The 23,729-nt window shown below is 39.0% G+C and overlaps 2 protein-coding genes across 2 annotated transcripts; one reads left to right on the top strand and one right to left on the bottom strand.

The window, feature by feature from the left end:
• Nucleotides 1-1,275: 1,275 nt before the first annotated feature.
• On the bottom strand, nt 1,276-18,814 carry pkd2 (polycystic kidney disease 2). Its single transcript, XM_036574972.1, is given in 16 exon segments — nt 1,276-2,325; nt 2,327-2,527; nt 3,662-3,809; nt 4,083-4,246; nt 5,889-6,006; nt 6,414-6,535; nt 6,684-6,782; nt 7,405-7,525; nt 7,760-7,941; nt 8,061-8,231; nt 8,329-8,557; nt 9,734-9,958; nt 10,268-10,518; nt 13,377-13,510; nt 16,222-16,335; nt 17,993-18,814. Coding segments are annotated over 16 exon segments (2,682 nt in total). The 5' UTR covers nt 18,369-18,814; the 3' UTR covers nt 1,276-2,298.
• A 1,817-nt stretch (nt 18,815-20,631) lies between these two features.
• Nucleotides 20,632-23,467, top strand: LOC118809988. Its single transcript, XM_036573504.1, has 3 exons — nt 20,632-20,723; nt 22,137-22,172; nt 22,362-23,467. Exons 1-3 carry the CDS (start codon nt 20,657-20,659, stop codon nt 22,937-22,939), a joined length of 681 nt encoding a protein of 226 aa, XP_036429397.1. The 5' UTR covers nt 20,632-20,656; the 3' UTR covers nt 22,940-23,467.
• Nucleotides 23,468-23,729: the final 262 nt, after the last annotated feature.

Genomic DNA, 23,729 nt, shown 5'->3' with positions numbered 1-23,729 from the left:
GCACATTTTATCTTATAAGACCTCAAAAGTTTTTGCAAAAAAAACTAAGAAATCTGTTATTCATCGTTTTTGAGAAATTGCCCTGGATGGTAATACTATTGTAATACGATTGTAATACTATTTTCCAAATCCAGCGCTATAAATATCTACCACTCCTCTCATTTTGTAATAACATGTAATAAGCTGCAGAAATGCTAATATTCTGAAGCTGGCTGTTTTTCAGAGGAAAAAAAAGAAAGAAAATAATCCAAGATATCAAGCTATGAGTTTAGGCTTGCGTACATAAATCATACATAATGACAGTGAATGGTGGAAACGCTTTTAAACTATTGAATAAAGGAGAGACGTTTGTAGTCTTGAAGGTAAATAATGAAAAATATGGCTGCTGACAAGATTTTGCTGAAGCGTAACTATGGCATGGGGTTCGGCTTGTTGTTGTGTAATTTGTTGTCTGGTCATATTAACACACACCTACAGCACATTTATGCTTCACTGTAGGCTGGCCACCTGCTACCTGCCACCTGCCACTTGGCTCTGTTCAACCTAGATTAAAAAAATAACTCATCTTCATTTACTGCACCCATCCTGACCCGCACTGGAAAAAAAAAATCACATGCAGTTCTTCAAAATGTAAGTTTGGAAAGTTAAGCTCAGGTCTGGAGTAACAGCTCCTCCTACACAGTAACAGAGAATAATCTAATAATTTCACCCACATGAAATTGTATGATGCTTTCATTGCTTGATGACTTCATTTAAAAAATAGCTGATATATGTGTATTAAAAGAAATATTACACCTTTATCTCAGGCCTTGAATTTTGCATCATCAAAAACCTTTATACATAAAGTGGCCCCAAAAAGTATTTGGACATTTGTACCATAAAAAAATTAAAACTATATTAAGTCTGCTGCGCTGGGACACTAAATGCCACACAAAATGGCATTTATTTTAAACAGACCATTCCAAGACTGTAATTTGCTTTCTGGCAAAGTGTTCTTTTAAAATGCAGCTAAAGTGTTACAGATCATTATTGTTTGAGCAACTTCTTTGCAGATTCTGCTCTGTACACTCTTAAAAAAGATGGTTCATCAAATGTTTAGTAAAACTTTAGTAAAGAACATTTTTCTATACAGAACCATGAACATCTTGCATGATTAAAGGGTTCTCTGCATAACGAAAGGGTTCTTCAGATTAATAGAGAATGTGCTGCAAATGGTTTTATATAGAATTTTTTTATAGGGTTCTATATAGCACCAAAAAGGGCTCTGCTACTGTTATAATGTTAAGCTTGTAACCATAGAAGAACCCTTTTTGGTGCTATATAGAAAACCTTTTCAAAAAGGTTCTGTATAGAACCTTAGACAGCACAACCTTCATCAATATGAAGAATGATTTCATGATGTAAAGAACTGTTTGATCATGCACAGGGTTCTCTGAGTGTTCACTGTTCTATATAGAACCATTTTATTAAAGACTTTATTAAAGAACTCTTGAAGAACTGTCTTCTTTAAGTGTGTAGGTTTGCATCCAAAATGCCTTTGTACTCTCCTGAACTCATCACCCCATCAATGAACAAAATCTCATTACATAGGAATGCACAAGTCCGGTCCTGGAGGGTCAGTATCTGGTGCAGTTTGGTGGCTCCCCTGCTCACAGACACCCACTAAACCTGGCAACAGAGGAGTATAATCAGGTGTGCTTGAGCAACTAAATGACCAACTGTGCTGGACTTTGACGTTTCCACCTCTGTGCTTTACAGAACCCTTAGGGCAGTCTGGTCAGAATTCTTCTCCACACAGAGTAAACCATCATATTGATGTTGTGATGTTGTTTTTCTGAAACAAATATTATTTTGTTCAACATTTTATGAAGTAACCTAAAGACTGTCATTAAAGTTTAAAGAAGTTTACCAACGGTTACATGATTAAAGTGTCCAAACACGTTTTGGGGGGGGGGCTGTATCTTGAGAGAGGACCCACATAGTAATGCACCTAAAACCAAAAAACCTAAACACATTTGCTCCGGTGCTGCCTAATCCTCAATACAATCCTTAGTCTCATTCATTTGATAATACATCTGCAATGTCCATTTTGCAGATAGACGTCTGCAGTTCGATGTTAAACAGGTAACTGTACCTGCACAAATCCTGGAAATACAATCCTGGCATACCTTTTTTTTTTGATACTGCCTAACCTGGAAGTGCACAATGTGAATAAACTGCAGCATACAAACTATAATACTGATGTGATTATGAACTTTAGTAATACTTCTTATGGCAGTGGGATGAGCAGGAGTGGTCTTACAAGTGTCCACTCCCATTGGCCCCCAGCATCTTGGCCCTCAGTGGACAGTGAGGAGGAGGGGCGGGCGCTGCGAGGACGGGCCTGAGCTCCAGGGCCAACTGGAGTGGCCTGCTGATGGCTGACCTGAGAGATGGCGTCATCTGACTCCCAGCGCTCGAGCTCCTCTCGTACCAGCTTCTCCATCTGCTCCCTGTGCACCTCCGTATCCCTCCCCATCCTCTCATCCTAACCGTGAGAGAGAGAAAGAGAGGTAAGAAGAGAGCAGGCAAAAAAGGAAGTAAGAGAGTGGAGAGAGAACAGTCAAAGAGGTGGAGAGAAAGAGAGCAAGTAGTGAAAGGGGTCAGTAAAGAAATACTAAACAGAGAATATGACCACAACGTAGTAAATAAAGCATTTAGAGGCTAGAAGCTAAGCAAGGAATTCTTGCTAATTTTGCCAGTGCGTAACACTTGTTTTTGTGTTTTATCTGTAGCCCTGTTTTAAAATTTCACCTGCACCTACGTCACACAAAAACAATGGTCTGCAGTTGGTTACTTTGCATAGTCAAACAGCCCCTTCCTGCTAAAGTAGATGGTGCTTCCCTAATGTTGATCAAGGAACGCACCAGACTCTCCGACAAACACATTGTCACTCTGACAAATACACTGTAGAGGTGCCTTTATGTTCATCAAGGCACAAACAATAAAAATGTACTGTCAAAAGTACAACAATGGCCTTAATAAGAGTTGGACAATATGCTGATATTTTATCGTTATTGTAATTAATTTGGTTATTGTGAAATATGATATGCTTTTCTGAGCATCTTGTGCAGAGCATATCAAGAACACTGAACAAGTCTTTGTTTGATTAAAATAGATAATTAGAATACTTAGTCCTGTTTAGTTGGATTTAGAGCAGTGCAGAATGTGAAAGATGAAAATAAAAGTGACTGTACTCAGAGTTTTCTATGGCAGTTTTAAATGTGGCACTGCTAGGGCATCGTGTCTGTTAGAATATTGTGATATGTATCGTGTATCCTAAAAACATCTATAAGTAGTGTGATATGTCTTGAGGTCCAACTGTGTACCTTAAAGTTCTAAACTCACTTTTCCAAGGGAAATGGTCATATTTTCACCTTTTCATAACTTAATGTTTTGAAATAAACAAAAAAATACAAAGACAGGGTGTATCAAGTCAATGCAACTTAAAAACGAATGCAACAGAATATGGTTCACTTATGCTCCCTAACTAAAGGTACTGAAGCCATACCCTTGAGGGTACCACCCCAGTGACACTAGTAACTTTTTTCTTAGAGTGCTGGCAGAAGACATGACACTCGTATCTACATGGTTGGCAGCACCTTTATAGTTAAAGGCTTACCTCCATCACACCATCCAGCAATCGGCCGAGCACTTCTCTCCTCTTCAGCTTGGCTCTCTCCATGGCCTCAAGCTTCACAATGACTGCGTCGATCTTAGACACAATACTACCAATCGAGTGCTCCATACGATCCACCCTCCGCACCAATCTGGCAACACAGTCAAAAAATAGCACTGTTCGTTACACAGCTGTCTGTGGGAAGAATTCAAATGTTGAACTCTTCAACAAGATTTGGCTCATTCCAGCTACGATTACTAAATGGTAAGTGATGAGGTTAACTTGAAGCTGTAGGAAATAATTATAGATTAATTAAAATAATTTTGTCATTGTTCTTTAATATTTTTACGAGATGTTACATTTCATGGAAAAGTAAAATGTTTTTAGTTGCCATGGCTTAAAAGTGACATATAGAGAAGCTTACACTTGGAACTCCTCATAAGACACGCCCCCAGAACTGCTGCCACGGCGACGGGAGCTGTGTCCACTGTCCTCGTCGTCATCCTCTTCCGAGTCGTCCTGGCTACGAGAGAAGCTCCGCCCGCTCAGGGGCCTGGGCAGCGAACTGCGCTCCAGATCCAAGTCCTCCTGGCATGTGTGTGAGAGACACTGAGCATCTGTACAGCTGTGTGTGTGTGTGTGTGTATGCATGTATATGTTCATCTAACTCAGTGCTGAGGGCAATACAACTATAAATTGCTACATCCTTATCCTCAGATTAAATGTTAAATAGCTATTTTACACATAGGTACCAGACTATTGACAGTATGGTTCCTCCCACAGTACAGTATGGAACCCAAAGGGCAGCAACCATGCAAAGTGGATTAGGACAGGGGTGTCAAACATTGCAGATATTAAAGTTTTCCCTGCTCTAATATACCTCATTCAACTCATGAATGACTTTCTAATTAGCTCACAGGCTGCATCAAGCACATTCAATCAGACTAACTCTGCAGTGTTGTCTTCCCGACTAGAGCCACTGCTGGATAACAGAACACGGTATGTCCAAAAGTTTGTAGACACTTGCTAATCTAATGTTTCTTCTGAAATCAGGGGAATTGGGGAGTTTGACCTGCTTTGCTGCAATAACAGCCTCTACTTACCTGAGCCACAAGAGCATTAGTGAGGTCAGGTACTGATGTTGGATGATTAGATATGGATCACAAACTCTACTTCAACTCATCCCAAAGGTATGGATGGAGCGCCATCTCCAGAGAATGCAGTTCTGCTCCCCAGCCCAATGCTGGGGGGGCTTTAAACCCCTCTAGCCAACGACTGGCATTGGGCATAGTGACCTTAGGCTCATGTGTGGCTGCTCCAGAGCATCCAATTCTGTTGGCAATGCTTTTCTATGGGGATTATACAAGCTTTGTGTGCATAACAGAACAACTGTGTCAACAATGGGTGCACTTTAAATGCTTAAAAGCTCAGGGCCCACCAGCAGGCCCAAAGTTTTATTACACACTCCTATAACCTAAGAATAACTCAGTCAGTTTGCACTGAAGACTGTAGCTATTGAATATTAAGCCTTAGTATTTATTACGCCTGGGATTTTATGGGGTTAAAGTAGCTGAATTCACTAATTAGAAGGGGCATCTACATATCAATGTGAGCCATTTACCATCCTAAAAACGTTATGTAGCCAATGGCAATTCTGTAGGCTGTGTTTGTTTATACGACAGTGAGAGCTGGGCTGTATATCAGTGGGTCTGCACTATGAGGTGGGAGGCAAGTGGCTTGTAGTCAATGTACTGGCAACTGGGCTAAACATTCTAAAGCAGATACAGTCTCACTGGAGAACCATTCTGAGAATTTTGCGTTATCCCATTTAACTCATGTATAACTCAATATGGCAGCATGTCCACATTGGCAAGAGTGAAACATATCAGCATGTAGAACTGGCACTTTCTGCATGCTACTGTTTTTCCATCACCGTATCAAAGATGCACAGGGCTTCCTTTATTGTTGGATGCACTGTGTTTTTCTGAGCGAGGACGTGAGCTCATTCAATGTGCAATTCAGATCAGTATGTGCTTATTACTGATTTGTTTGATCAGAATAACAATAAATTACGACTGATGTGTGACTTCTGTGATATTCCTATTCATGAGTGTTCTTTTTCGGCTTTGTTAGATCATGCTCATTTCATTTTAGAATTAATGGTGAAAAGCAGATTCAAAAAAAAATTTTTTTACGTCAGCCTTAAAGAGTTAACTTCACATTTACTCACTCTCTCTTTCTCCAGGTCGTCCCTCATCTGCTGGTGTTCATGCTCAGTAAGCTCCTGGTCTCCGTCCAGATCGTACTTGGCAAAAATAGCTTCAATCTCAGCATCTGAGTGTCCCTTTCTGCAAACACAGAGGTAGAAACTCACTTAGCATTCACAGGTTTTGAGCACGTAATAAAGCTAAATTCTTGTTTTGGCATTTTTATCCCATTAATGAGGTCCACATCCAAAATTTCACATTTCCTTTGGTGCATATGTTCTATGTTTTTATTACTACATTTAGCACACTAAAATCAGTCTTTTGGGACTATGGATTTTTAATTAAAACAACATTTGATTGAATAAAAGTATGAAAAGTCTAAAAATCGTCACAAGGGTAGTGCTAGATATTAACATTAATGTCCAATCAGATAAAATCTAACAATCATACATTTTGTTTTGCCATTTTTCTTATCATACTAAGTTCAGTTGTTGGACATGAATGGGTTAAGACAGGTTGTTGAAAATGTCAGGAGTGATTTTATTCACCCTCGCAGGTCTTGTCGGAGTTCATCAAAGTTGAGCTTCCCTCCAGCCTGGCGTAAACTGTCGGAGATGTCATCCACCGTAGTCTTCCTCAGCTTCAGTTTTACCATGGCCTTGTGGTATCCCTGCGAAAGCACCAGCACCCATTACCTATGCATTTTGCCCATTTAGCACCAGTTCATACTCGGTATTACAAGTTACAACACTTTCAGTTATTTAGTTTATCTTGTTAACTGAGAAGCACGGCAGGTGTGAAGACTCTCTTTCACACACCTTTTTAATGAGGTCTGTAATCTCCATTTCAGATCTTTGCTGTGCCATGTCAGCCTTCACTTCTGAGTATGTATCATTGATGATAGCCAAGAACATGTTCTGAAAAAGGGGAAAAAGAAATGAATCAGTAAAACACATAAACTTCACCCAATGGGTGGGCAATATGACAATATTTTATTGTATTGTGATGAATTACATCATTATGTGCCTTTCTGATCATGGATGTCATCAGTAGAACGATAATCAACTGCACGTTTCATTAAAAAGAGAGTATAATTCGTCATGTTTAACAGGATTTAGTGAATTGCAATACATTAAATAAAGATCACTGTATGCAGTTTTGATAGTATATTTAAAATGTAGCACTGCTGGTGCATTCTGTCTGTTTTAAATCATCAAACATCAGAAAAACTAAATATTGTGATACATATATGGTGAAAATGTTTTTAAGAATTATGATATTGTCCACCCCTGCTTCACTCAGACATGACGTTGACTGCTACTGGTCCCTGTCACAGAGATCAATGGCTTGCATGCAATTACTGCATTTAATTCAGTTGACTCTTCACATTATATGAATAATCAATAGAACACAGTGTCAAACAGGTGCTTGGACTGTTCTGGACACAAGCCTGGCGTCAGACTCTGGTTTGACTCTTGTCGTTTAGGTTTCTTATATTTTCCAGTGTCTAATAGTTGTTTGACTTATTTGTCTACTTACCAACAGAATCATGAACATGAAGAAGACAAAGGTGGTGAAGTAGATTGGCCCCAGGACTCTGTTTGTCTCCTCAATCTCAGAGAAGTCAAAGTCTCCCAGAATGATCCGGAACTGTGTGAAACTGCATAAAGAGACAGAGCCAGAGCTACCTTAAATCTCTTTTTGAATTGGTTTAAATGTTTTTTTTAAATGATTAAGAATTGAAAATGAGCAGAAATGAATGATTCCAAAGTACTAAACAGAATGACAAATAAAACGACAGCCCATGTTTGAAAACAGAGTAAACAATTATTTAAAAAAAAAAGGTTTTAACTTATGACTGGCTTCAGATCAGTGAAAAAGAGCCTGGACTCACATGCAGGCCTGGAAGGTACTGAAGTCATTATGCTGGCTGCCAAACACCAGGTAAGCTAACTGCGCGTATGCCAAGAACACAATGAAGAACATGATTGCGAAGCCCAGCAGATCCTTTGCACATCTGGACATCGTGGTGGACAGCTGACTCATGGTCTTATTGAAGTTGATGAACTTAAAGAGCTGAGGAAGGAGCAGTGCATTTCAGTTCCAACCTCTCGACTTCACACAGCAAATAATTACTGCACGTCGGATATTAGTGAAGGGAATACAACACACAGATGATGAGATAAGAACCTCACCTTGACCCAGGCGAGGAAGACGATGACTGCAGCCAGGTTGTTGAACTGAACCTGCAGCTGAGCGAGCCGTTCGAAGTTCGGATATGTGCTGTGGTTCTCCAGCAGGCACCTCAGCCTGTTACTGACCGCTGATGTCCTGTAGATGTTCATGATGATGGCGGGGACGCTCAGCTGAAAGAGGTACATGGAGAAATGAAGGAGAGTCACGAAAGATCGCATCAGCAACAAAGAGAGAAGCAAAAAGCAAAGATAAGATTTGTTTTCTCACTGTTACTATGGCGACGTCCAGACAGTTCCACAGGCTCTTAAAGTAGTGCAGGCGGTGCAGACGAATTTCGAGCACCTCCTCCACCATGTAGTAGAGCACAAAGAGGCAGAAGACCACCTCACATGCACCAACAAAGTAGTCCCAGCTGGATATGTACCGCACCAGGCGCACTGTCTGGAACTGCCAAGATGTCACAGCGCCTCCGGTGGCAGGAAACTCCACTAGCATTCTGTAAGAGAACGTGTTTAAAAAATGAGATCGCATTTTCTGTTTCTCTTTAAAAAGGTTACAAATAGTGACTCGAATTTGAAAAGCTATGTTACACACTGTCTTGCAGAAGTATTTACCCCCTTAAAAGTCATCAGATTCATCTGAATTACAAACAACACTTTGATATTCTGTTTATTTTTGTCACGTTTATTTTAAAAGACTGACCCGCAACATTAATCTAAAGTGACATTGGTTTATATAAGAATAATTAAAAAAGAATATATTTTATGTAGGTGGAAAAACATTCTGTGATAAAAAACACTGAAAAATGTTGCTTGCATAAGTACTGAACCCCTGTGCTGTGTGAGAAGAAATTTCTCCTGTGATGCTGGCGGGGATGAAACTGAACCCTCCAGGAGCGACTGGGCTTTGCTGGAAGTCATGATTGTTTACCTCTGGATGAGCCGCCACATGAAGCAACGTAAAGCATCTTTTGCGCATGTGGGTCAGTTTAGGAGTTGATCTGTTCAGACTGATGTCGCCTATAGGTCACGTTTAAAAGATATTGTGGACAGCCAATTTGGTGAAAAAATCACATTTGGGCCACTTTTACCTGCTGTGTGAATGTAGCCTATTTGAAAATTGTGGTCCACACACGACACCTAACCAAAATAAACATCCAGGAGCTAATCTGCCAAGAAGAATGGACAACGGTCACTTCCAAATAATGTGCAAAGCTATGAATGTACCCCAACAGAGTTAAAGCTGTGTTTGCAGCAAAAGATGGTTCTACCAGATACTAGTCTGAAGGAGCTGAATACTGCTGACAGCATTTTTCATTTTTTATTTATTTTTTAAAGATTTGCTGACAAATTATTCAGTTTGAATTAAGAGCATACTGGTTTTGCAATAAAATAAATACTGGCTTGAACAATCCGTGTAAGCATCATTTTGTAATCCAGATGAATTTGATTATTTTTAAGAGGATTTAATAATTTAGCACCGTCTGTACTGTTTTCTTCCAAAATGTTGTTTCCATTTGCGATAGCAGAACCTCACAATAGGCTTTATTTCCTAAATTCCTAAATTATCAACAGCTATTTCCCCTTTACTGTGTGACCCTGAATTTAACTGAATCTGAATGCTTGAATAAATATCCAGTTTACACATGTATAGTAGCTTTTTACTGCTATACCTGACGATGCAGAAGAGGTTGACATTGCCATTATAGACAGAGAAGTCAAGGAACACCGCTCTGGTGCCACGGTCCAGCCACAGGTTGTCCTTTAGCTCTCGCAGCTGCCTGGCGGACTCCTCTCGGGTGCGGGACAGGTCTTGGTAGTAACCCCCTCCTCTGTACGTGGCCACTTCACCCCAATAGCTGCCCTCTCCAAGAGAGCTCTCCTCAGAATACACCCACCTGAGACACAAATAAAGTTTGTTGGCAAAACAGTAAAGAATAACCTTGGCTTTCCAACGTACTGTTCAAACACAGTTCTAAAGGTATAAATGCTGCATACAATTCTTAACAATACTTTACATTTGCTTAGTTTAGAGATGGAAATATGTCATTCCAATGTAACTGTAGAAATAATATTGCCTCAGTCGATGGCTTAATAATATGTCCCTAGTGAAACTCTTCCACTATATAATAAATTCAATTGCATTTAATGTAATTCAATTCAACACAATTGCATATATTAAGTATTCAGTAAAGCTGCTTCCTTACGCTGTGCCGTTTTTGAGGCCGAAGGCTGCCTTGTCCTCACTGGCAGGCGAGTAGGTGCTGTAGCAGTCATAGACCTCGTCCTTCAGGTCCTCATGCACAGGACAGGACTTGTTGAGCACTTTGACCTGGCGGAGGCGAGGAACTCCCAGGAGGAGATTCTCATAATAGATGAGACTCTGGTTCTCTGGCAGGCTCTTGTTGTTGTACCACATGTCCCAGTACATCCCATTTAGAAAAGGCCCCTCTGTGTACTACAAACAGTACTCACATTAGACAAGACTGACAGTGGTAGCCTCACATTTCCCACATTTTCCTTGCACGTTATTGTTCTGTCTGAGACATTTGTGTTTGTTTATGTAACAAAGTAGTCATAATTCATTTTTACATGACTGTTTTCCAACCTCTTTTTCCCTCAGAATTAAAAAAGCTGTTTTTGTTACTTTGGCCCAATCCCATTTCACCCCTTGCCTCTACCACTTAGCCCTTAGCCCTCTGTTTTGCGTGTTCATGTCCAAGGGTAGGGTGTACTGATTTTTGTTGAGATGGAGGGGTACGGCGAAGTGTTAGGGCCACATGACCCTTCAAACTGAGGTTTTTCAGAGGCACACTCCAAACAGAGTGTTATGAGGAAAAAAGAAACACCGGCAAGATGGCTGCACAAGCGACCGAAGAAACCCACAAATGTGAGAATTTTCTCCGTTAAAAAATGAACCATTATATTATATAGATAATATAATGATTCAAAAATAATCATCATATTATCTAACTTTAATGTAATTTCAATCTATTCTGGTCCTTTTCTTCATAACAAGCACAAATAGTATGCTAATGTCTCGGTAGCTTGCTAGCTAAATTTCCTGTCCCACTTTAAATAGTCCTGCAGTACTTACGCCTGAAGCACCAGAATGTAACTGCTGCTCCATTTAAGGTAGAAGCTAACAAGAAGCTGGCGAATAGTGACTTCAGCTTCATATCACTGAAGAATTAGGAGTGGGCGATAATAAATAGTAGCTAAAAGTAGCAACCCCCCCTCTTATGATGATGCCCTAAATTAACTAAAGCCCATCAGTGAGGTTGCTGAATGTTACCCTCCTCTGCTGTCACTGCAGACTGGCAGGGTCGCCTACAGAGCGCAGCTAGTAGCCTGTTAATGAAGTAATGTTCTTTTTTATTTGAGGGTCCCATTTTGTAGGATAAGATTCCAACCACTACCACTAACTCAGTTCCAAAGGGGCAAGGTGACACTCAAAAAACAAGGGGTAGGGGTAAAAATAAGAAATGGGATTGGGCCTTTGACTTTAAGACTGATATATTTAAATGAGCTCTTTTCTGACTGCTTGCCATGCACTGTGCCTCATTCAGAAAGGAGTCTGGGCTATAACTTCAGTGTGAATGGGCAGAGCTAAACCGCTATAAGCTGGATAGATGTATAAGTGTAAATGTGTTGTTTTTCATGACATCACAGAAGTTTTTAGTTAGTGAGTTTTTACAGCTTAGTTTCCATATATAGATACAACGAACAAAAGAAAAGACAAATAAATTATTTATATGGCAGTTTATCAGCAGCTAAAATTTCATGATGGTGACGGGCCTACCGCTTGTCTCACGTTTTAGTTTGTGAAGACAATTTGCTTATGAAGAGATTAAAATTGTTAGAGACACTCCAGCCTAAAACTAATATTTAATACGTTTTTCATGTTATGTAATATTCAGTAACACAGTACTGAATTTTTATCCTTTTTGTGTTTTCGTCTATTAATATTCTCTCATTACAATATTAAGCATGCAGTACACAAATACATCATACTACTACCTGGAACATCGCCTACCCCAATGCGAAAAAGAAACCCTGACTGCTAGCAAAGCCACTCATACACACACTTAAAAAAGATGGTTAAGGAAAATGGTTATATAAGAACCATGAACTCTTAAAGAACCCTTTGCATGATTAAATGGCTCTTTGCATCATGAAAGTGTTCTTCAGATTGACGGAGAATGTGTTATATATGGTTCTCTATAGAACCTGTTGGAAAAGCGTTCTATAAAGCACCAAAAAGGGTTCTTCTATTGTAATGATGTCAAGCTTGTAACAATAGAAGAGCCCTTCATCAAGCTGTAGAACCCTTTCATGATGCAAGGAACAATTTAATCATGCAAAGAGTTCTTTTAAGTGTTCATGGTTGTATATTTTTTTCCTAAAGAACCCTTGAAGAACCATCTTTTTTAAGAGTGTAGAGGGTAATAAATACAGATGTGATTGCTATCTGGCTATCTGGAAAAAAATTCAAAAGATCTCACCTTCAACTGTCTGCCCCAAAACCTTTATAGTTTTTCAAAGGTTTCTTCACTTCCAATGTACATCATCAGAAGGGGGTTTTCCTACTCTTTGACTGAAAAATCTCACTCTAAAGACCACTGGCTCACCACTATAGAAGGCGACTATGCATGCGTACAACAGATGTAGCGATGGTAAAATTTTTAATCCTTGTGTGGTGTCATGTTGTTGTTACTCAATGGTCTGGTGGACCCACCGCATTATTGTCTTTTTAAATCAATACAGCCGTAACAATCTATGTAAAAATATCAGATATTTAAAAAAATATAATCACAACTGGTCAGCGCAGGGTTCTCCTTTAGCAGCTGTAGCCAGTCAGCAGCCTGTCCATGTTGTCCACCCTCACACACACACACAAACACACACACACACACACACACACACACACACAAACACAAACCACACACACACACACACACAAGCACATACACACACAGACACACGCACACTAACAGCAGGCCATGTAGGAGGAGAACAGAGTGAAGGGACACAGCACCTCCACAGTTTTACTCCCCGCAGGTTCACCCCAACACCACATGTAATATTAATGTGTAGGGGGTGAACAGTGTGAAGTCATTGAAACAATGTGCTATTTTATGTGTTCTTCATAGAAAATGTGCGAAGGCCAAGAAATCTGGGGTTGAAATACTAATAAACTGCATCATTTTTTCTTTTGGTAAACACTGAAAATGGGTCCCACAGACCTGAACACCACCAGGGTTATACTGGCTGGAGTGCCTCTTTAAGAAAGACATTTAAAATAAAGTCCTTTACTTTCCAGAAGTCCTCCATGGTTGAGAGGGTCTTGAAGGTTGTAGGATCTCCATTTGACACTGGTGTGTCCAGGAAGAGCTGAGACATGACTTTGGTGTAAAAGTACATGTTGGTGCTCACCATCCCATATGTTACTGCAACACATTCAGACAAAACACAGCACGTTTCAAAATGATTAGTCCCTAATCAAAAAAATCACTCCATAAACTAACACAATAGTTTACATCCCTTCATTATTTTTGTTCTTGTTCTTTTCTCATTTTATATGAACGACTAGACCGTTGTAAATGTTGTTCCACTGAACAAACCAGAGCTTTTTCCCAGACGCCTGGAGGAGTCTTTTACATTCTTTCCTCATTACTGTTACTTCTAGGTTTGACTCAGTCTTCTAATTTGGTTCTGCCAAGAAACAGTATAATGATACCAAACTTTGGCAAAAAGGTTTTTACCTCTCAGAAATGCAATTCATGAGCAAAACTGGGCTGTATATTATCCTGCATTAAGAACTGAGACTGCTTAAATTTGCATATCTCTAAACATACTATGAGCTGAAAGGATTCAACTATAAATGAGACTAGATACAGACTTCTCCAGATAAGATGCTGCTTTTATTCTGTCTTTGCTGTAAAAATAGGACATAGAGAGAGTTTTCCATAAAGTAAGGCTGAAGAAGGGCACAGCTGTAACCACACAGAGACACAAACACTACATCTTTCCATTACAACAACTGATCCACTGGCAGGCAAGAAGATTATTGGGAGTTGGGCATGGTGCAATTAAAGGGAAACGTTACCCATTTGTCTGTCTTGAATTGTCCAGCTATGCTGAGAGCTATCCATTTAAAAAGCATGTTTATGTTCTGGTTCTGATTTTTAAAATATGTCCAAATACAGTATCTTACACATTTCCTATCAACTGTCTCACTTACAGAGGAACACCACCAATTTTTACACAATTTCTGCATAATTCAGTCACTGAGATGTAAACACAAGTCATTCAGAGTAGTAGAAACTTACTGACTCGGAATTGTTCACAGTGGTGCTGATAGGTGCATCTGAAGTGCTTAATGTCTTTAAAAGTGACCTCACTGACAGTTACTGCACAAAGTGGTTATGAACTGTTTATAATAATGTAAATATTTGTTAAACACATAAATGGAAGAGGGTTATATGTATGGCATTGTAAGGCAAGGCAGTATGCTAAACAAATGTTTTTTCTTCTGATTTACCACTATTTTACATTTATCATCATTAAAACTCAGAGAACATGTGTAGGTTCACTGGTGGTTTTGGACAGTAAATAAAATGTCTATATTTGTGTTGTAGACATAGCGACCCCTGGTTCCTATCACCACCACTGTTCAGGACATCTGAGACAGTGAGCTTCTCTATAATGAAGAATTTCACAAAAAAAACACTCTGAATGACTTTGTTTACATCTCAATGATTGAATTATTATTATTATTATTATTATTTTAATCTGTTGAATTTCCCTTTAAACTTCTCTGTACCCTTTGAATTGCTAAATGATTTACAAATGTTTTCTGTCAGGGTGAAACAGGAAAAATATAACGTTCAGGTGAAATTTTCCAGCAACACTATCTGCAGTGGTGAATAAAACACCTGTTACCTAGTGCTTTAACTTCATGTGGGTCCTAATATTTTAAAGCAAGACTGCCTAACCTTGATTCTGAAGATCTATACAGTTCCAAAATTGGGTTCTTCTAATGTTCTCATGTTCCTGACCTCTTCCTTTGGGTGAATCAGATGTGTTAGATCTATCTGCCTGTCTTACAATACACTCTGCAGGGTGAGGTGACCTCCAGGAGTATGAGTAAGTGAGTGTTTATAATAGAGTCATTCTATGGCAACGTTTTGTGTCCCTGGCGTTTACAGATATGTTACACTTGAAAAACATGTTAGGGTTAAAATTTATTTATATTTAAAAATAAAACAGTAAGTTATTTTAGCAATTACACGTTCTTGAGCCTCAATTTAGCAATATTGTTTTTTAAATCAATTATATTGAATTCCAAGCACCACAGATGTGCTTGTCCTCACAGTCATGTGTAAAGGCTGAGTGCCATATTTTGAGGTAAAAACCATGTTTTTCATTTTACCAATTTTCTGAAGATCTATGAAGTAAAAGCACATGTCCACTGTGTATTTTCAGTTATCAGACATTTTCTCATTTAGCTCATGATTTCATATGAAGCTTTTAGTTGAAGTCACTGGTGTGACCTACTTTATTTTTAGGTAACTGTGAGAAAAAAGAATACAGATGGATTAACTGACATATTTTAGTGGATGTTCCATGATTGACAACATGTGGTTTGATGCTCTGCAGCAGACATTTTGTAAAATGCATTTTTCATTAAAAATGTCTCTGGTGTTACCTTTCTTATGTGTAACACCAATGACGATCGGTAACACCAGTGACTCCTTTGGATAGATAAAAAGTAGACGTTTCTGTAGAATGACCCAAAAGCACCTTTCAAATTTAAAGTTAACAGAGAAGACAAATGAAGTCCTCGACCAAGAGTGTGACATAAAATTAGAGGGATGTTTAAGTGTAAAAAAACAAGGAGAAAAATCTTTAATGTTTCTTCAACAGAAAAACTGCTGATCTAATCTTTAATTCTGGCTGTTCCTAAGATGAGGCACAGTGACAGCAAAAGTCTCATTACTCTTTCATTGTAGGACAACTAAAAAATCCTAATGTAAACAGAAGCTGATACAAAGAAGCTACAAGAAGAGACTGAGCACACGTGACTTGTAGAATACTCAGAATAGACGCATAACTGTTGACTGGCTTTATTCTGTTTGATCAGTATGATTCAACTCACTGATGCACAGAGTGATGAGGAAGAAGAGGTAGGTGACCATCTCCCTCAGAACATTCTTCAGATACACCTCCCTGCTGCTGTCATGCTCCTCCATCAGACGTGTTCCCCACAAAACTGGAATCATAAAGCAGACCTCAATTAAACCTCATATGTATAACCCACAGGGGCCCAAACCTTTTGTACTGTGTGCAATGTTTAGGTGCACTGAGAGCCAAAAAGACAAAATAATATACAAATAAAAAAGGCACGTATGCTTCAAATGGAGTTTTTTTTTAAGCGTATTTCATAAAATTAGACTATATTTTGTTGCTAAAAAATTTTAAATGAAAAAATAGGAAATTAAAAACTCAATGTGCAAACCTTATTCAGCTTTACTAACTATATTAGTATTCTTACTGTTACTGCTGCTACTAACTACTACTAATATAATAATAATCACCATAAGATGGTATAACACTTGTCCTGTACAGAAATACAACCTAAGGTGCTTCACTAAACATCTTCAAATAGAAAAAGAATCGACTGTATGTACAGTGAAACTGAAAAAAGGCCTAAACTACTTGAAATTTTAAGTGAATCAGTCAGTTATAAGTTGTTTTTTAAAATGTCAGTAGATGATGCCCGTCAGATCTGAGTGGGTGAAAAACGGCCTACACTTTGAGCGTAGAAACCAAAAAATGTGTCATCACTCTTCTTAGGTTTCCATGTGCATGAAGGGACTGCTCACCAAAAAAATCAAATGGACACAATTTTCACCATATCCCAAATGTAATCGACCAGCCAAGACATCTTTATTTGGTGTCTTAAGTTTGTTCCTTTAGTTTTGCAGAAGGACTATAAGGTTAATGTATTAGTCTAAATTCCCCTTGTGCATTAGATGCATTAGCTTCACATCTAGAGGGCAAAACTAAAGGAAAAAACTTCAGACACTAAACATGTTTTGGTCATAATCTTGGTCCTAAATCTGGGGTGAGAAGGAAGACTGTTTAAACCTGATTTTTTGGTGAAGCATTCCTTACAAGGGGAACTCCACCAATTTTTCAAAAAAATCTACATAATTACATAAACAAAGTCATTCAGAGTGGATTAGTGTGAAATGCTCCATTCTAGAGAAACTTATCGAGTCAGAATTGTCCATAGTGGTGGTGATAAGAATGAGACATCTGATCGGTTTCATGTCTACTACATAGAATGATTATGAATACACTGCTTGATGTCTGAGAGATCGTTTTAGGATAGTTATGTGATGTTTTTGCTTAAAATATATTTTCATCCATTTTTTGAATCCATTTATGGCAGAGGGTTACATGCAGGACAGTGTAAGGCAAAATAGTCCCCAAAGAAAACTTATTTTATCAGATTTATTACTATTTTACCATCATCAATGTTACAGAAAAAAATCGACACGTGTAGGTTCACTGGTGGTGCTGGACAATAAATAAAATGGCTATTTGTGCTGTAAACATGGGACCCCTGGTTCCTATCACCACCACTGTAAAGAAATCTGAACCTGTAGCTACGTTTCTCTACAGTGAACCACTTCAAAACCAATGTGAATGACTGTGTTTACATCTCAAGGGCTGAATTATTTGGAAATTTTGAAAAACTGGTGGAATTCCCCTTTAAGAACCTATTGGGAATTCAGTCTGTCAGACAGACGCCAAATATTTAACAACTTTTAAACTTCACTGCAACCACTGCAATCATGCACAGGTTTGATGCTCTGTCCATTCCCCTTTGCTGAAACGTAACTGCGGTCAGTCGTGCATACCTCTGATTTTTGACAGTATCCTCTTGCTCCAGCCGTGCTGGGTGCCCTCTGCTGGTCGCCCGGGCGAAAGCCCTCCGCGGATCCTGCCGCTGAAGCTCCCCAGGCCGCTGCTGCCGCTGGAAGCCGTGGACAGAGACCTCCGTCCGGGACTCTCCGGGGCCCAGCTGGCCCCCATTAGGCCCTCCTCTGGCTCAAAACCAGGGTTGTCCCGGCTCCACGCCTGTCTGGAGCTGGAGGCGGGCGGGCACGGGCTCTCCTCCTCGGCCGCTGAGTGAGGCACTGTGCCCAGCTCAATGGCCTCGCTCGGCGGTAAGGAGGCTGGAGCCGGCTGGGGCTGCTGCTGCTGCTGCTGGGAGCGGAGTCGGTTCGAGCTCATAATTCAGACCTTGGTTTTATAGTAAGAAAAACTGTTCATCTTAAAGACAGATTAATGAATATGGGCCTGTTTCCAAACGCCACCTAAAAGAATAAAAACACTAGCACACAAAACTTCATCGCATAATTGAAGAAACAGTTTCCATTACGTTATTTTAAGCAAGCAGATTCGTCTTCCAGTCTGTTAAATCGCAACGAAACTGCTGTTTTCCTTCTAAACAACTAATCCTGTTTGCTTAAATTAGCTCAGAACAGAAACTCGAAAAAAGGCAAAGTGAAGAGTTTTCAGAAAAAAAAGTGTCTGAATATCCCTGTAAAAAAAACGGAAGACTGGAGGATAACTTAACTAGCTAGCAACAAAGCTGGTTAGGTGAGCAGTTTCAGTAGTTTGTGGATGTTTAAATCCTCCGTTTGTGAAGAAGAGAGACTCTCTCTGTGTCCCGCAGCCATCTTGTTCCCTTCAGTTGAGTTTTTCCCTAAAACCGCAGCTCTCATTGGCGGAGGGATCAGATTACAGGACCAGACCCGGGACATTCTGCACTTTCTGTGCTGAAGTGAATGAAATAAATAATGAATTCAAACATGCTCAAACTTTAAGCCATCATGAAAATTACAGCATGGCCAAACTTCTAGCCATCATAACAATGATGTTGAAGGATGCTCAGTAGGCGGATCGCTAACTTAATGATGATTTTTATTGGGGAATCTTTAAAGAAGTTATATTTAAAGGATGTTCCTTTTTATGTGTAACTAGACTGAAATGACAGACTAAGAGTTAAAAAACTCGAGTGTAACAGAGTTTAAGAATTTGTGGTAAAAAAAATACAAACAGGTGGTTTTTACATAACCGCTTTCTGTTTTGGTTCCGCTGCAGCTGTTGCTAAGCAACGGCTCCCACACCCGTCTCTCTGGTCAGTTTGCGGTAATATTGCTTTTGACCACTAGATGGCAGAACACGTTCACAAATCTGTTTTGTGTTGTTAATTATTGTTGTTGTGTAATGTGTTATAAAAATATTATATATTATTATTACTGTTGTTGTTGTTGTTGTTGTTGTTATATAATGTATTATATAATAATTATCATTATATATTATTATTGTTGTTGTTAGTGGTGGTGGTGTTTGCATAGCATCATACTTGCAGTTCAACAAATGCCAAAAGATAGTCATAATCTTCACCTTCCACAAAAAGCAAAACAACAACAATCATCTATATGTCAGTACTTGCTATGCAAAAGTTTGGGCACCCCCTCCTATACAGAAAAGAAATACATTAGCATGTATTTTAAAAATATGATATACATATCAAATGCATTGTTTTTTTCTAAAATGTTTTCCAAACACTAAAGTACATGAACCAAAAAACATTTTTTTGACCAATGTCATTCTACATTTTTGTATTTGCAAAATACAATTTTACATATGCTTCTTTTCCATATGGGTACAAATTCTACATGCTTCATTGATTTTCTTACACATCTTCTACAGATGACACTTCCGAACATTTTTATGCACAGTGTTTATTTGCTGAATTTCAAAAACAAAGCATTCAAAGTGATGGCACACTTTATGTTTTACATATTTTTAACATGTTAAATTTAGCAAAAAAATAGAAATTTTGCACTACAATTTGCAGAAAAATGCTGAATTTAAGTGTTCTCTGTAGAGGATGTGTTAACTTATTTTCACTTAGAACATCAACTAACCATTTTGACCAGCTGCACTCAGACTGTATGCTATTGCACAATTTGCTAATCACATTTTCAGTCAGTAATTTAAACCTCTTTTTCATTAAGGTTAATGAGTCTGTTGTTTGCAGTATTTTGTAGTCAGGGCAAGTCGTCACAGTCTGAGACACAACGTGGTGGATAGACAAGGCCGACTGTGGTGTAGAGCGGCCTCCACAGCCGGAGTGTTTTAACCAGATAAGAACATTAACCAATTTAAAACATTAAACAACACGTTTTTGCTTGCAATGCAGTATGACAACAAAAAAGGATTATCCAGAAGCATTTATGTGCCACAGCTTATTGAATGAGACATCAAATACTGAATCTTTAATTGCATCAATTACATCTAATGATTTAGATCAACCGATTGCAAGACGTTTCTACATTCCTTCAAAGCCAAGATCATAAGCCTTGAATTCATTAACACTCTGCCTCAGGTGCCACTGTTATTTCATAACACTGTGTTTTCCCAGCTGCTTGGATTAAAATGTGCTTATGATTGGTGTAATCTTCCTTTAGTGTATCAGAAAGGAGAGAGTCTCCAGCTGACCTGAAGTCATGGACATGAACGTTGCTCTTCACCTCCTTCTCACTCTGGCTGCACTGATCACATGCTCAGCAGACGGTAAGCTGTGGTACTAACCTGAAACAGTTTCCTGCTTTAATTCCAGTAACACGGCGTCTATTCAAAACACCAGTCAGCTCTGAGTTTACTGATAGTGAGTAAACGTACTGCAGTGTAGGCTTTAGAATTCATGTAGTAAAGCTGTTGTTGCCAGTTGTACTGATTCCTGACTGAGGCATAAGCTTCTGCCTCAAATTGAGTGAAAGATTCATTTTTGGAAGTACAGAATTACAATAAAATTTGAAAACACATTTTTTCAGAGACACTCTAAATGACTGTAGCAGAAGTACATACAACAGCACAAACAACACATCACTGCGTACATGTAGTGATAATAATGAGAAGAAAAATGTTGCTGTCGTGTCGTGCTTTTTTGTATAACTTGAAAATTCCAGTTAACCCTTGCATTGTGTTAACCCTTGTGTGGTGTTCGGGTCTGTGGGCCCCATTTTCAATGTTTACCAAAAGAAAAAATAATGCGGTTTATTATTATTTCAACTCCAGATTCTTGGTTTTTGATCATTTTCTGTGAAGAACATATAAAATAACACATTTTCAGTGACTTTCAGTGACTTCCCTTCACTCTGTTCTCCTCCTGCATGGCCTGCTGTTAGTGTATTTGTGTCTGTGTATATGTGTTTGTATATATATATGTGTGTGTGTGTGTGTGTGAGGGTGAACAACATGGACAGGCTGCTGACTGGCTACAGCTGCTAAAGGAGAACCCTACGCTGGCCGCTTGTGATATTTTAAGCACCTGATATTTTTACATAAATTTTTATGGCTGTATTGATTTAAAAAAACAATAATGCAGTCCACCAGACCACTGAGTAACTAAAACACGAACACCACACAAGGGTTAAAATTCATGATGAATGGACCAGTAGATAAAATCTAAAATTACTTGAAAAAAGTGTAGCTGTATTAACTTCCATTATATGTTGGGAAGATTTTTCTTTCTTCTGTAAAATTGCCTCTTTGGAGATACAAAGTTTTGTTCCGACAGAGATAAAATATATTACTAAGTTAATGTATATTAACCAACTGACTAATGCACATAACAAATCAGCTGATTAATATTGCAGAAGGCACAGCATGCTTATTAAAGAAACAATTCACTGAAAAATCAAATTTGTACATTTTTCTCTTTAACCCAAACACAGCTGATCAGCCATTTCAAATACATTTGCTTATTAAGTTTTGCAGTGAAGCTATTAGGTTAATATAGCTATGTTAGCTTTATAACTCCAGTGCTAATTTAAACAAGCACACTTTAGACACCAATCATGTCTTGGGCAGACAGCTGTATTTGAGGTCAGAAGAATATTTTGCCAGTCTGATCTTTCAGTGAACCTTTCCTTTAAGCTGCTCATTACACTGATTAAAACTAACACAATATCTCCTTTCAAACAGGGAAAAGCCTGAGTCTGTGTCATAAGCCTTCGCACAGTAAGTCTTCTGTACACATCGTTATTGAGCTTTATGAGCGCTTTATAATCCAAAGTACTCCTTCTTTTATTCACGTTTTATTTAAATGTTTTTTGAAGCACTTTAAGCTGCTTTTCTATGTATGATAGGTTTTATACAAATAATTAAACAAATTGCACAAATAATATTTTTTTTATTTGTTTTGAGCAGGACTTCAGAAGCGCTACGCATTCCTGGACAGCTCTGTGTTGACTCCACAGGATGAACAGAGAGATGTGGGATGTGTCGAGTATGATCTGCGTCCTGCCATGACCCTCCCCTCCCACTGGGTGTACCTCCCTCAAACTGTGGTTGTATATCTGCCCAGAGGCAGCACCCAGGTGAGGCCGCCAATCTGGGTGCCTTCTCTGCCTGGAAGCTTCAACCTGTCACAAATCATCAACTTCACTCAACGACAACGCAATCCTCAGCCTGTGGTGATCTATGGGAGGCCTCTAATGCCTGTAAACAAACTCCCCCCAGAGCTTGAGGCCTTTCTGAGAAGCTACAGAGTAGGTCAGGGAGCTGTAGGGCCAGGAGGGGTCCAGCCTTTAGTGGCCAGGCCTGTAAACATAATTCAGCTTCCCAGAAGAGGAATGTCTGACTTATTAGATGCAGTCCGCAGAATGCTGGATTTTCAGAAAGGAGGGGGCTTCATCATAGTTCCGGATGCAGCTTCTCCAGGCTCTACAACAGACCCTCCACCCAGACCAGAAGTGGTATCTGGTCATGTTTATGATCCCAAATGATCACATCATGGCTATTCTACATCTTCTTCTTAGACCTTGTGCTCAGTATGTAGCACAGATCATGCTGCCACCCTATCCGAGCCAAAAATCAAAGCAAAATACTTTCTTTCTCGCAAATTTCTCTAGCTAATGGAAATATCTACATGCTCAACACTATATCTACATGTGCATTTGGCTTGTAGAGTTGTTTTCTGGAGAGGGTAGTTGCATGCTTACAGAGCTTTTGTAACAACGATAATAAAGAAAGCCAGAGCTGTAGCCAAGGGAGGGCCAGAGGTGGCCAATGCCACCCTCCCATTCCACTCTTCTGGCCACCCCTGTTAAACAAAGTGAAATAGTCAACCATCATCAATGAAACAGTCACCACATCAAAGTTCTGCTACTATGTGTGAAAGGTTTTGCTATGAAATTTTCCATCAGGGCAGTTATCAATGAGTTATGAGCTGACATGGCAATCAGTTTAATCAGTTTAATCAGTTAGTCAGTAAAACCTTAATGTTATTCTTGTTCGTTTGGCTTAGGGAAGCAGCTAACACTGGTTTTCTACATTAGGAAAGCATTTAGAAATATCTCTACATCAGTGTATTAAAGTATTATTTGATACTCATTGTGCTGTTTGCGCATTACTGTAATACTACTACAACTGAAGATTTTAACAATGTTCAGCAGAGAGAAGAAATAGTAGAGGGAGCAAAACGTACAATATTTTTCATATATCATATTGGAAAACAGGACAAAATTACTTTCAGTTTTCTAGAGTTAACAGTATTTTAAAATGTGATTAACTGGT

Source organism: Colossoma macropomum, unplaced genomic scaffold (assembly GCF_904425465.1).
Source record: "Colossoma macropomum unplaced genomic scaffold, Colossoma_macropomum, whole genome shotgun sequence".
In the NCBI taxonomy this organism is placed as follows: Eukaryota; Metazoa; Chordata; class Actinopteri; order Characiformes; family Serrasalmidae; genus Colossoma; species Colossoma macropomum.
The sequence above is the reverse complement of the archived record's forward strand: the minus strand, read 5'-3'. Positions and strand labels throughout refer to the sequence as shown.